Source organism: Lagopus leucura, unplaced genomic scaffold (assembly GCF_019238085.1).
Source record: "Lagopus leucura isolate 7727_CA_CO unplaced genomic scaffold, USGS_WTPT01 Super-Scaffold_1, whole genome shotgun sequence".
Lineage (NCBI taxonomy): Eukaryota > Metazoa > Chordata > Aves > Galliformes > Phasianidae > Lagopus > Lagopus leucura.
Window position 1 is genome coordinate 6,619,277 of NW_024962250.1, and position 14,582 is coordinate 6,633,858.

The 14,582-nt window shown below is 41.8% G+C and overlaps 1 protein-coding gene across 7 annotated transcripts in view; it reads left to right on the forward strand.

Annotated features, from left to right (window-relative positions):
- AMBRA1 (autophagy and beclin 1 regulator 1) overlaps positions 1 to 14,582 on the forward strand; it is a 124,888-nt gene that overhangs the window by 18,972 nt on the left and 91,334 nt on the right. For 5 of the 7 annotated variants that reach the window (XM_042864516.1, XM_042864542.1, XM_042864569.1 and 2 more), the window contains one exon: positions 12,913 to 12,999. The exons of the other annotated variants lie outside the window; for them this stretch is intronic. In XM_042864516.1, the coding sequence (XP_042720450.1) occupies positions 12,913 to 12,999 (87 nt within the window). The remainder of the gene's footprint in view (positions 1 to 12,912; positions 13,000 to 14,582) is intronic. 7 annotated transcript variants of the gene reach the window in all.

Below are 14,582 nucleotides of genomic sequence, written 5' to 3' on the forward strand. Positions count from 1 at the left end.
AGTGAACAGCTTCTGTGCCTATTTTAAGAATTGTGAATGTTTTTGCATTTGCTTACTTGGGCAAACAAGGTAGGCTGTTGAAGCAGTCTGAAAATCTGAGAAATCTTTTGAACTGTGCCATGTGCCACATGCACATATAGGAGCCCATGTGAGATGGAGGAGTTTCTTTTTTTCTGGGGACATCTGTATTAAATCTTGTATTATGTTTGGGAGTGTACAGAAGTGCAGCATCCACAGCACTGTGCAAATAATTGGCCTGCTGAAGTTGCCTGTCTGAACGCATGGCTTCTTTTGGTGCTTTCCAGTCTTGGATGCAGTATGCACAAAATGACAAATGCAAATGAGCTTTCCTGGTATGTGATGTGATAGTGTCCGGGGAAAATTTGTCTTTCATTTTGCCAGCTCATGCCTGAGGACCGAGTTCCCTTGTGCCCTTGCTTTTGCTATGCACAGTGAGCCCCGTCGTCTTTCCCGGGCTGAAACTGTGCAGAGCTTGGCTGAGATGAGGAAGTTACATAGAGGGTAATGAGTGAGATCCAGTCATCCACCTTGTATGTGGTGAGTGAGTTTGGCTGTGGTATTGCCCTCAGAAAGATGTCAGTGCTCTACCATGGTTTCACATACTGGGCGGCCATAGATCTCTGCTACGCTCCTGCCAGGCCCATGAAAGCCTGAAGTGGTGGCAGGTGCAGCAGGGCTGTTCTTTCTGTTCACAGCACACCTTTCTTCAGTCCTGATGGTCTTCCTGAAAGCTTGTAGCTCTCAATATACTCACTAGGATAGGAAAAGGAACACACAGTCTGTTTCCCTTTAATTTCTCTGAACTCTTCTCATTTCCGTATTGCCTTGCTGCCACAAGGTGGTAATGTTGCTTTCTCTCTTTGCTTTTGTTGTCTCCTTGCAGATCTGAAATGTTTGAGTTCTTATAAACAGGGAAAAATAACCATAGCTTGAGATCCCATCCCTTCCCACTCCTAGTCCTAAATTGCAGTTTATGTACTTAGTTGTCATACATTTGTAGGTTCTTTGGTGTTTGGGGAAAGGCATGAATGGGGATCTTGGGGGGAAGTGACTGATACAGAACGCAGCCAGGACAGCCGCTCAGCTCCTTGGCTTTTGTAAGGTTTGGTAAGGATAGCTGTGGATCTCGAGGTGAAATGGGTATTTTATGTAACAAGTGAATTACCCTCAAGTTGAAGCTGTAAGAAACCTTGACAACTTCACCAAATTCATCTCAAATTCTCACTCATTTCCTACCAAATCTGGAGGTACTTTACAAACTGCCTTGAAGGTTTTTGTCCCCACTTAAATGAGCACTCATCCTTCCTCTGAGGAGTTCTATAATATGTGGCTTGTTTTTTGGAGGAATGCTTGGCAAACGTTGGCTGGAGTCTGGGTCACCGCCTTTCCATGGGGCAGTGTATTTTTTTTTGTTCAAGTATACCTTGAACCATTTCCTAAATTTTTAGGCTTTTCCATAATGTGCATATGTTCATGGTGTTTGCTTTTTTTTTTTTCTGATGTAGACAGGCATGGCTTATTCATGACTATGAGGGGATGCCTCTTACACATCTTCCGTTTCTGAATAGTAGTTATGATGTTGACTTGTGGTCAGGCTGGGCCCAGGCTGTGATTAAACTAGTTTGGCAGAGTAGGAACACCTACATTCCTGCCTGGTGATGGGAAGTGCCATATTTAAGAAGGAAAATGTATATAGTGATTATGGAGCTCCTTCTAGAGCCTGAGCTTCTCATACGCTGCTCTAGTTTTTGGTTTAATTGATCAGGATGTTGACATTTGTGCATATATTGACTCCTGGTAGCTTTTTCACTACTTAAAGCAGTGGATTGCTCATCACTCATATCCTATCCTTAAAAACAAACCAACCAAAATATTTCCCTGTCCCCTGTCATGGGCTTGGAATTGCCTCTCAGACATTTCCGTGCCTGAAATATATCATCAAAATGGCTAGAGGTAGCCTAAAATTGAAGAGAAGAATGTAATGCTTCTGCCCTTGCTTTTTTTTTGGAAAGGAAGGAAACTGAAGCATGGGGGAACTGAAGCCTTGCCCAAACCTATCAAGTTTGTCTCACAGTGGAGAGAGAATGCATGCATACTGTATTCAACCTTGTTAAGTTCCTTAATTAACAGAAACAGCGTTGTTACTATTTTTCCTAATTGTTTACAGCAACTGTGGTTTGTTTATTCAAATATTTAATATTTATTACAGCAGTGACGTATTAAGTTCAATTAAAAGGGGGGAATGGAGCAGGAGAACAACAGTGCATTGCTGAGCTGTAGATGCAGCAGTACAATTCTGACTGCTCGGAACAAACGTCAGTGTAAATGTTTCCTTTGCCAAATCTAAACCAACGAATCTATCAGTAGATGTTGAGTGGGTTTGTCATTTGTCTGTGACCCCTAAACTCAGGCCCATCACTACTGGAAACCCTGCTAGCTTTGTGCCCTGGCACTTCTATTTTGGGTTGTTCTGTTTGAACTGATGTTGTTTAGACATCACCTTCCTGCTGGAATAAAATTTGTATTCTGAGTTCTTGCTGTGTTGTCAAGTGAAAAACAAAGCTTGGAAGACTCTGTAGGAAACACGGACTGAAGAATTTTGGCCAGACAACTGGCTTTAAGTAAGGTACACAAAGAAAAAAGATTACATAGGTCTTACAGTAGTGTTCTTTCATAGGTGTTGTGGAAAGAAGGGTTTTCTTTGCAAACTTTGTAGCCTTTGTGTATAAAATAGTAGTTTTGGAAAGGTTTGTGCTGTTTCAAGCTTGTTAAATTCCAAATACACTTGTTACAAATAATGGTAACTAGAGATGAGTAATATCTCGGTAGTGAGTGGGATAAATGGATGTTGTTAAGGGCTTTGCAGCCAGAGCAAACTGGTTTGGGTTTGTGTTTGGGAAGAGGGACGTAAGGGGAAAAGGGCAAAACTGGAGGGTAGGAATGAGTTCTGGAAATATTAGCTTGGATGTGCAGAAACAAAGATGACTTTGCTAGCTGTGATGTAGATTACTGACACACCCGGCTAGTGTTGTTTATTTGGCCTTTTTTAACAATGGAAAATAAAAATGGCTTTCGTCATGAAAATGTTACAGCAGCCAGAACTGCTGGAGAGGCTGCAGTGGTACCCAATGGGCAGCTCTGTGCTGGCTCTGGAGGTTTTCTACCACTGTCATGCTCTGGTGTTTTTTTTTTCCCCAGACTGAGTGCGCTATTTGCGTAGGCAGGAATGACTTTGTTTTGCTGAGATGTTAGAAGTTTGAGCTCGTGGATATTCTGTGAGTTGTTATGTAGAAGGACAAGTGAAAGATGTGTCTTCTTATTCCTCCCTCTGCCTTTGACGACTGGTTTCCTGACTGAAGAATAATGTAAGGTTGCTTTGCTACTTCCTTACTGAGAATTGCTTGAGGGGAAAGAACGGTTCCTATGCTTTGATTCTTGCAGCGACTAATGGGAAGTTACTCGCTGTTGCTGAGCTTCCCACCGTACTTCAGAAAGCTGACCATGGGCAGTCTTTGCCAAATCTGGGAGAAGGCTTAAGCCTTCTTTTCTTTTTGTTGGTCTGAATTTAAATATGCAGCAATGGCTGTAGCAGATTCTTGCAGCAGCTTTGTTTGCAAATTGAGCAGGTACAAAAGCGACACTGCCTTATCAAGTGCCTTAATGGAGTTTTCTCAGCCAACCCACTTCCTTTCTCTTACCTCTTTCTTGTCAGCCAGGCCTAGAATCAAGGGTTCACCGATAGAAGAAATAGCTAAACTTCACTTTCTTTCAGTCTCAGGGAAATGAAGACTTGTTTCCCTACAGATCTCTGTTATGGAACTGTTTTATGACTTGTCTTCTTGTTTACTTGTCTTTCTGTTCCTGGATGGTAGCAAGAGAAACTGGACTGAAGTGGTTTTTCTTTATTAAAATGGAAGAGGTGCATGCTTCCAAATTGTCTTATGTTATTGCTTCTCCTGCAGGTAAGGTTTTGGTACTTGAGGTTTCTTTTTTTTTTTTTTTTTTTTTTTTGTAGGGAGGACAGTAAGAGATGACCATGAAATAAAGATCTTTAACGCAAGTTGCTTAGAAGTTAGAAGATATCTATCTGAGAACATCATAAAAAAGCTTTCCTACGGGTCAGGAGAAGTGTGCGTGGCTTTCTTCCCTTGGAAGCTGTTCTTTGTTAGGTTGTCCATCTCCTGTGCTGTCTGCATGGGGCTTCCATGCACACTCATGCTCCCACTGCAGCATCATGGACAGCAGGTCCAGGCATGCTCACTTGGTCTGGAAGGGTTGCTTCTGTTCACCTGTTAACCTACGTATGCTGGGTTTGCGCGTGTGATATTCTGTGTAGGAGATTACTCTCAACTTACAATTAATAGTGGTCTTTGACATGGTTAACTTCTGTAGCTCTGATTCCTCAATCTTCTTGTCTAGCTTGAGATAAATAACGTGAACACCATGTCTGAGTTTTTTTATTGTTTTTCTTTCACCAATAAATTAATTGTCAACAGGCTTTCAGACCTCCTGTTTCAGACCTGCTTGCTTAGGTGGAGGATTTTTGGAGCTTTCTTGAGTGTGAGGTGGATTTGGAGATGTTGATGGTATAATGTGCCTCTTTTTAATGCTAATAGGAGCCCTTAATCGTTAGATGTGCAGTCACTTACATACATTGCATGCTCATGCTCATTTTTCACACTCTTTATGAATGCACACAGCACAGTGAGCCTGGGGACAAATTGCCCTCATCCAATTATTCGCTCCTTATTAGAGAATCTGGGCCCAAGAATTTGCAGTGGAGCGCACATTCACTCCTTGGGCCTGGAGCAAGTGGAGAGGGAGAGAGAGGGACTTGTGATGTGACTCAGTAATACAACTGTAACCAAAATAGTGATGATTTTGATTTCTCCAGTTGAGCCATTCTGGTCTGTTGAATAGCTAACATGCATTTTAAACATTTTGCGCATACATATTTAACTGATTGCGCCAAATAGCTGTGATGTAACTGACGCCCTCCCTTTCTCTTCTCAAGAAAGCACCTGCTGGAGCTGAAGTCTGCGAATAAACAGGGTTTAGTATCTGCCAGGAAACTGATTCATTTTTCTGCCCAGAATGCATTAGTATCCAATCCTTCCCCCGTCTTCATGAGGTGGGAGGGTTGGGGTAAGTGGCTGAACAGTCCTGCAGGTCATCTCTTGACCCTGGGCCTTTTCATTATTTCAGCCTGCCCAAGAGCATTTTAAATGGTGATTGATGTGCAGCGGGACCTCTGTTTTCATAGACTTGGAAACCCACAGAGATAGCAGTATGGTTCTTGCTCCCTCAAGAAAGACACCTCCTCTTCAATTCCCTATGGAGAAGTGGGAGTCCTATGTAATTATCCCAGAAGCTGACGCAGATTTGTGTGCATGGTTATGCAGAGATTTTTGCTGTCCACGTAATCTGTGGCGTCGCAATCTCCCAGAGCGAGGAGAATTTGGGGCATACATTATGCATGTGAGGGCAGGTGGGAGAGCCCTCAGAAGAGTAAAGCAGTCTGCAGGCTCAGGGAGTTCAGTGTGTTGGCAGTCTTCTGGCCGTGCTTTCAGACCTGTTCTTCATAGCCATGATGACTATGACCTGGCCTCTGGCTTATTTCTGGTATATAATCACGTTGGTAAGAGTCTGTGTAGGAATGTTTGTCTTCGGCTTGGCTTGTCTCATCCTGAGTTGCAGTTATAAATCTGCTACTATAGAGCAAAACAGCATGTGCAGTAGCTCATGTTGTTGTATACATTTCTTCCTCTGCCCCAAGTCTTGCTATGGCATACTAAGTATAGGACCTTTCATTGTTTGTTTGTTTTTGTTTTTTTTTTTCCTCTGAGAGTTATTGCCAAACTAATCAATGCTGTTGTAGCTGCTCTTGACCCTTTTTATGTCTGTCGTGGATATGTGCTTCCTCTTGCCTGTTGAAATAATGCATTAATTGTTCCTCGGGTGCTGTGTGATGAGGACCTCTGCATAATGCTCCCTCATCTTTTGTTCTGATGCATGACCTTTGTCAGCAGGTGAAGTAATAGATTAAGAATGTGACTTTGGGTCCACTTAAGAGAATTCATCATCTTCCTCAGAGCCACTGACCTTCCCTGTGATGAGCTTAAAGGTGCTGTGTGGCTTCTGTGGCATCTGGTGGTAAGTGGAGGTTGAGTTCCTACTCGGAGAGCAAATGTGTAGTAATAACAGAATCTATGTAGTATTACCGTCTAGTTAGATGGACATTGTTAAATGCAAAGCAGTTGTCCTTGAAGCTGTCTGCTCCTTGCCTTGTGATTAAGAGAACTCAAATCCAAACATTTATTTCTACTGCTTGTACTTCTACCTGCAGTTCTTTATTTCCTGTAACTTCTTTTCCCTATGCTCTTTCCCCAATAGACTCATTTCCATCCTAGCTGAACACCTGATGTGCTGTTTTCTAAAAAAGAAATACTTAAAACTTGTTTTCTACAGGATTCGTACACTGAATCAATGAAGGGAGAAAATATTTATCACAAGAATTTCTGTCTTGTATACAACCTGCTTCTCCTTTAGAAAAATAGATTCTTATTCTCTGAGAATGCCACGCTTTAATCTGGAAGGATGTCTTCTCTGTCTTCATCCACCCGTCAGAATTAGCACAAACTTTTTCCTAAGCTGTCCAAAGTGTTCTACAAAGACCATGTTTGGAACATATCTGTAATTGCGTTTGTGTCTTTGCTGTCACTGTTCCCTGCTTTCCCTAAAGGAAGAAGACCCTAAGAGGCATTCACTATATTAAGTAACTCTTCTCCCGCAAAACAAACAAGCTAAAAAAAACCACCTAAACCCCATATGACTGAAAGAATGCCTAGTGGTGCTTAGATAACCATAAGGAAGGCAGCCACAAGCTCTTGCTCTTTATTGGGGAGGAGGAGTTGCACAACACAGATATGAACAAGGGGTTGGAGGAGCTTACTCACAGCTGTGAGACTAGGTGAGTATTTAGATTTTCATCAGTACTGACTGAGGGATATCTCTCAGATTTAGCTGGGTGTCATATCTTGCAGGAGCTTACAGCTGTCATAAGAAAAGCGTATTCTTGTTTGACCATTTCTTCACTTCTAGTCATCTGCTTGTGATCTGTCTTAATTCAGTCTTGATGCCAAGCTTGCTGTGACTAACCATAGTCATGCAAAAGTTGAAACAAGACTGGAAATGTGAGCTTAGAGGTATCAGTGTAGATTCTGTAAAGGACTTAATTTTAGAAATCATCTTTTCAGGCAATCTTTAAGACTGCATACTGATTGCTTTTTTATTTTAAGCTTGAATATAAACTGGTGATAGCAGTAATGTTTTGCTGTTCTACAAAGACTGAGAAATGCCTAATGGTTTCTGCATATATGACTTCGTTTGTTTTTTTTGAAATTAGGCAAGACAATACAGAGTTCTATGGTGAAATAATTTGACCCTGTTCTTCAGAGAAAGGGAAAGGGGGAAAAAAATGAAACCATTGGATTGGGTTGGATTACGTTTTTGTTCATCATAGCCCTGCTTCTAATCTTCTCATGAGACTATAAGTGATCTCCAAGAATTAATTGGACTTGTTAGCAGCTAATAAATGAGCCTAGGATTTGAGAGTGGGTAGCATTACTGTTGGAGAGATGGAGACCATTCATCTGTCTTTATACTTCAGCTTTCTTGCTTTCTGTTGATCATTAGATTCCTTTGTTATCCTCCTCTTGTTTTTAACTGTTGTTGTTTTTTCGATCATTAGGAACAGATCCATATGGACAATTGCTCGAGAGAGCTGGCTGCTAGCTGTAAGTCAGAGAGCTGAGAAAGGGGTGTGGGTGTAGTGCTGTAACAGCACCTCCCAGTGAGTGGCAGGGAACGTGAAACCAGGAGAGATGTAGAGCCAGAGGAGGAAGTTCACAGAAGCTGCTAGAATTGTCAGTGTACTCCTTCAAGAGATAATTAAGAAATGCTGTCTTAGGCCCACTTCAGTGCTTGAAGACTGGGGCTGTGTGAAGGGTAGGAGTGTGTGCTGCCCTTAGCGTGCTTTTTTCACTGGTTTCTTCTGGTTGTTCTTGTTTAAATGATGCACAAGCAATTGCTCACCACTCCCTGACTGATGCCCAGCTAGCCTCCAAGCAGTGGAAGAGTGCAAGATGAGCTCCCACCGCCTTCAAAACTCCTTTTGCACGATGTCATGTGGTATGGATTATCCCTCTGGCTGGTTTAAGTCAGCTGTCCTAATTCTGTTCCCTCTCAACTCCCTGTGCCCTCAGCTGAGAGTGGTCTTGATTCTGTACAGCGCTGCTTAGCAGCAGCTACCAACATCAGTGTGTTATCAGGATTGTTTTTCTCCTAGAAACAGAAACATAGAATCATACCAGATACTGAAGAAAACAATTCCATCCCAGCCAGAACTAAGACACTGCTGTGCAATAGCAGCTTAGGAGGATGAAGCTGATGAACAACCTTTTGGCTTTAAGGAAACTAAGCCTCGGTGCTGTGTGAGTGCCTTCCTTTTGGAAGGAGAGGAGAGCCCTTCCCTCTGTTTGGATAGAAGCACTGCTCAGTAATGTGCGTGCTGTGACAGCAAATCCAAGATTTGGTATAGAGAACTGCATATTGCTAGAATCTGTCGCTGAGAAGTTAAATTGCTGCATTTAGGTATCTTCTCAAAGCCTGCCTAGATGAATCATTTTGTCCCTAGAGGCTTTGGTGGTGATCCTCACCCCCAGGGAGTATGGCACAGTCTGGTAGTTGATGTGCTTGGAGGAGATTGCATCCTAACGTTTTTCCCCCTTGTGCTGCATCTCCTGGCATTCAGTTGCTTCAATGCTGAGAAATTTTCCTTTTTCATTTATAGCATTCAGCACATCTATGTTATCCCTCATGCTCTTAAATGAAGGCATTCAGTAACTCGGCCTTTGCTTCCTTTTCCCCTACAGTAATGATTGCTGCTGTTTGCAGCCAAAAGTGAATGGAGTGCATATAGAGTGGCAGTCTTATAGTTCTGATATCTGATGGAAAAGATGTTTGGTGAGACACCAGTGCTGATGAAAAGGCAGTTTATATCTTCTTGTAGTAGTTTTAAAAACAACAACAGCAAAATGACAAAGAACTGCAATCCCCCTCCTCTGTATTTAGCAAGCTGGGCCAGAAGCATCTCCCAGGGTGAGCAGAGTTAATTCTCATCATCGTGGCAGTGACTGACAACCTGGAGGATGATAATGTGTGATTTTTCCTGGTGAGCGGGGGAAGAGAGTGGAAATTGCAGTTTTTCTGCTAATTGTACTTTAGATGTCATTTGTGACAATTTCATATTGTCTAGACAGAGACAGTGGAGCAGTTACTTGTACAAAGCCTGGTGTTAGCCTGTTATATATCTAGGTAGCAAAAATTGGGAGCTTTGGGGGGGGGGGGCGGGTGCAGGAAGGAGGAGAGGAAGAGGATTCTGTAAGCTCCAGAAAGGATTTGAGCGTCAGGCATCATCTACTGAAACGTTTCCAAAGAAGGTGCAAGAGATGTGTATTTTTGTTCTCTCTTCTCATGCTTCTCTGCTGGAAACAGACATTTAGTGGCTAGTGCTGTCTTGTGTCTGCTGCTATTTGTCTGTGTGTTGTCTTTACCCTCCTTAATAAAATTACTAGTAACTTAAGTAATGTATACTTTGGTAGGCTGTTGGGCTATGTTAGACTCTGGGCTTACTTAAAACATGCACTCTGTGCCCGTTTTGGGACTTAGGATGGCAAAAACTGCAAATGCAGCATCTAAGTCTACTATAGAATGCAACATGAATGTTTAAAAACATTCACCTGCTCCTTCCTTGGGGACAGTAGGTTACACTGTATCAAATTAGATATCTTATTGATGATTGTAGCAGTGTATCTATTATTGGACGTGTTTGTCAGTAGCAGATGCATTCAAATCTGTAACTTGAGCCTCAGGAGCTTAGTCTAGAATGAGTTAATTAAGTAATAGATGTTATGTGCATTCAGTACTCAGGTTTTAGTACAGAGTTTGTTATTCTTGGGAGCATTAAGTGCAGAGATCCATCTGGATCTCAGGAGATTATACTTTGCCTTTTTTGTTTTGCTTTTTTTCCTACCAGATATATTGATTTCCACCTGTTTATTGCTCTTAGTAATTTGAGAGGGCACAGTTGTAGGATAATTAAGAATCCACAACATTTAGCAGTTTCTTAGCAGCATTATCTTTGCCCATGTGGTTTCAGTGTGGCCCTACTAAGTGGCTTGTGTACTTTGCTATGATGTAGTGCAGGAGGTGTCTTTGGTGCTGGCAGACTTGGAAGACTCTTGAAGGACTGTGTTAACTGAGACTGTTCAACTCTGCACAGTCTCAGAGTGCGTCCTATGGATGGCACTTAATGAAGTGTATCTGGCATCCCTCAACAGCTCGTGTTGCTTCATGTTGCAAGCTGACGAGGTAAAATCACATAGCTGAGAAGACTATAGGAAGTCTGTTTACCTGGATAATTGGGTGTTGCATATCAGTCTGTGGTTCAGTCAATTGCTGGTTTATGTTTTACTTGAAGTAACACTTAATGGTTTTCATTGGAGATGATGATTACCTTGCAAAGCAAGGCTCTTCCTATTTTATTTCAAGAATCAGATAGGGTCTAAACTCTGTTTCCAAGCAGAGAGCCTCTTGGCATGACTATCCCAAGGTACTGTGTGCCTTGCTGCTGCTTCCTGTTCAAAGCTCCACAGGTGGCATGCATGGGACTGCTGTCACTGCAGGGCAAAGCATGGTTCCTGTAGCTCCTTCTAAAAGAGACTGCTCTAAGCCTCCCCTTGCACACCAGATGCTGGGCTGTGGGGTGTGTGATGCTGCGTGGGCTAGATGTGGGCTGTGGGACACTGTTTGTCTTGCTGCACGTTTGGGCCTGGCACACGGAACAAGGAAATGCTCCTGGTTTTGCTGTTTTGTTTGAAGCATCATTTGTAGAACATTAAGCTATTTGTGCAGACTTAGAATAAACTGCTCTGGGTTTTGGAGAGCAGTGCTTGTGCAGAGATTAGACAGGGCTGCTCATAGGATGCTTGCAGGCTGCTGAGTTTGGAGAGCTGTGTGTGTTTGGAGAGCTGTGGGCAAGCAGCCCATGAAAGCAGACAAGAAAAATCACACTAAAACAAAGCCATTGCAGGTATCAGTTCTGCTCATGACAAATCATCCAATCATCCATTTCTGTCTTTCAGAAGTAATAAAAGCTGCTTATTTGTGTTGGGTTGCAGTGGTTGTAGGTCTACTGTGTAAAACTGTTGTACCATTAATTCTGGATTGGCTGCTTTTGCATGTATGGACTTCTGTACTTGGAGCAGGAGAGAGATTTTGGTGAGCCAGGATTAAAGCACTGTAACTTTCTGGGGAGCCATGGGATTTGCAATATCTAGCAGTGTTAAGGGTGAGAGGTTTAGATTCAGTGACCTGGGGAAATAATTCATTTCAATAAGAGATTTAATAACTACTCTTGAATAAGACAAATAATGTCTAGACAGCTTTGTGCCAGAGTGAACAGGATTCTTTACCACCTGTGAAGTCCCAGTACTTTGCAGCATGCACTGAGTCTTTGGAGCCAGGGCATGCCAAGTAACTGGAGCGATGTTGTGCTTCTCTGTGTGTTCTAGATTTAAAATTTAAAACTAAGATTTTATTCATTTATTTTATTCCTGGAAGGCAATCCAGATCTGTCTTGTGATTTTGAATGGAGGAGGGGTAAGTCTGCTACTGGGAAAAATGTGTCATTTGCAGTCCTGCTGTGCTTACCTGAGAAATTCTGGGTAGGCTTATGCTCTCAGTATCTCTGTTCTCTTGTGATATTATGACTTGCTGTCCAGAAGTGGGAAGTTGGATGTGGATCTGGTCCACCATCTTGCTTCCTGTGTTGACGTTTGGTGTCCTGCATTGCAAATGCTAACTGTGAAGGAGGAATGTGAGGTTAAGACTGATAGATTCAGACCTTTTTCGCCAAGTGTGTGGGGGGTGAATTGAACAGATGTGGTGTCGGATCTCTTTGACTTTCAAACCATAACAATTTTCATTTGATTTACAATGACTGGAAAACAGAATTTAGAGCAGGAGCTCCAAGGCAGAAAGACTTGAAAGGAAACTCCGACGCCTTATAAACTCTAGTAGTTGATTTTTCCACTCTCCCCACCTGCTCAAAATCATCTCTCTTGTGTTAATGTAATGGCTGCAGCAGGCTCGACTGAGTCAGCCTTGAAACAATGTCATCCTCCGCTTTGTGGCAAGAAGCTTCATAGAGGTGCACGTAGAAGCTGTGGTGGAGGACATGTTCCTGTTATATGCTTTGATTCTGCTGCCTTCATGACTCAGACTTCCTTCTCACATATTCAAGCTGTCTGGCTGCATTTGCATACATTTACTTCTTGAGTGAATATTTGGTATTTCTCCCAGTGACTGATTAAGATACAGAGGAAATGAACACTTTTGTGTCCAAAAGCCTCCTCCTGAGCCCTGAGTCTAAGACTGAATATCTTTTTGTGAATATTTGCCAACAGTGCCCTTAGTCTCTGTTGTGAACTGTGTCCTATGCTCGTTAGCTAGTTTTGTGGATCTGGCAAATTGGGATAGCTCGTCTCCAGAGCAGAAATAACATCTGCATTCTTCTCTTGAAATTTGGTAGCTGGTTTGGGATGACTCTTCTTACTTGAGGTATTCTTTCTTTTGTATGATGAAGATGTTACTGTTTTTATAGCTGTGTGGCAAAAACATGTTGTCAGTCATGGATTTAGTGTGTGGCAGAATTCTCTGCACCAATGGTGGAAATAGTTCGAAGAGGCTTTAGAAAGTAGGACGTAAGCAGGAGAGACTTCATAGGAGGACTTCAAATTTTTTTTATTTTTTTTTAAATTTTATTTTTAGGAGGTTGCTGGAGTCTTCCCTCATTTCGTTATCTCGCTATGATGGAGCAGGGTCCCGGGAACATCCAATCTATCCAGATCCAGCCAGGTAAGAGCTAAACGCAATTTGAAGGCATTTTAGTTTCATGGACAAAAATACACATATCCCTGAACCCTTTGGGAGTGATCCTAGTATAGGTCCCACCTCCTCCCTACTGACTTGCTATAGAGACAGAGCTCAAACTGAACGTGAAAAAGTCATTAGGCCTTGAGGTGAATGAGGAAATGAGAAGGAAGTTGCTGTTGAGGTAAGCACATAAAGATTCCTGAAATCATTTGAGATGGAGAACACTAGGTGGCAAACAGATGCAACAGTAAGTGAGATGTTATAAGTGCATCAGAAATATCTTCTCAAGAAAAATGAAGAAAAAAAAATTGTCTATTTGGGAGCAAGGGAGACTGCAGTAGAGACAGCTGAGAGCAGGCAGTGTGCTTGGAAGAATGAAATGTCTCTGCAAGACATTTGTATGAGAGAGCATAACCAGAATGTTAAGTATACTTAACTGAGAACAAATTATTGACAATTATATCTGAAGAGTCATGAATCATTGACATTAGACATGGAAACACCTGTAGTGCTGCTTAATCTCCAGAAGAGGTGGGAGTGTTGTAGAAGACTAGAAAAAGCAAACATGGTAGAGTTATCAAAAATGGAAACAAGTGATCTTTGCAGTTACCACTTCGTGTATTAAGAAAGCAACAGATGGGATGTTGTGACCCACAGACTGTCAGAAGAGATGATAGAATTGTTAACAGCAAGCAGCTATGGAAGCTTTCAAAAACTAACTTATGACAAAATGAGCTTTCATTAGATGGGTTTAGCAAAGCTATGAATGAGGAAAATTGAGTGAATTTTGATCATTTAGCCTCTTAAGGAACCTCTGGTGTAATTGCATGAATTGAAGGCAACTAAGGTAATCATAAAAGAGAATAGTATGGGTATAGCAGAGTATCAAAATTAAATATCTGAGTTGCTGGAGGAGTTTCGTTTTGTTCTCTTCTACATTGACAACAGCCTATGTTTTTATTCAGACAGCACTTCAACTAAGGATTTTGAAACAAGAAGTGATGTTGCAAACTAGCCACACAGTATAATTATGCTAGTAGGCAACTCTTTGCTGACTCTGTATAAGTAAACCTTTGTAGAGGTGAAGTATTATATTATGCCTTTTTCCACCTATTGTGAAGAAATTTGATCTACAAAGATGGCTCAGAGGCTTAGAGGTGATGTAAAACTGTCTGTGAGTGAGGTGTAAGCTAGAGTGTGCTGCCTATATGTGAGGTCATTGGAAAACGTGTCAAGGTCTTGGCAGCTGAGTATCAGAGCAAAGCTGATAAATGTAGAAGTTTTCAGGATGAGTATTGATTAAATGGTATATAGAAGGTTGATTCACCTGGAGAGATGAAAATGGTATTTTACAAATATTAATAAAAGGATACTACTACATTTAGGTCAGTTTGTGGATAAGTGCTGTTAAATGTCTGGAAATACACCAGTTCTTATTTTCTGGAATGCATAATACAGCATTTTCCTGATTGCTTGATTTTTAGCAGATTTCTTGAGCAGATCTGTAAAAAATGGTTCTTGCTCTCAGGAATTATAGTTTAAATAGGAAAAAAAGCAGGAGTGCC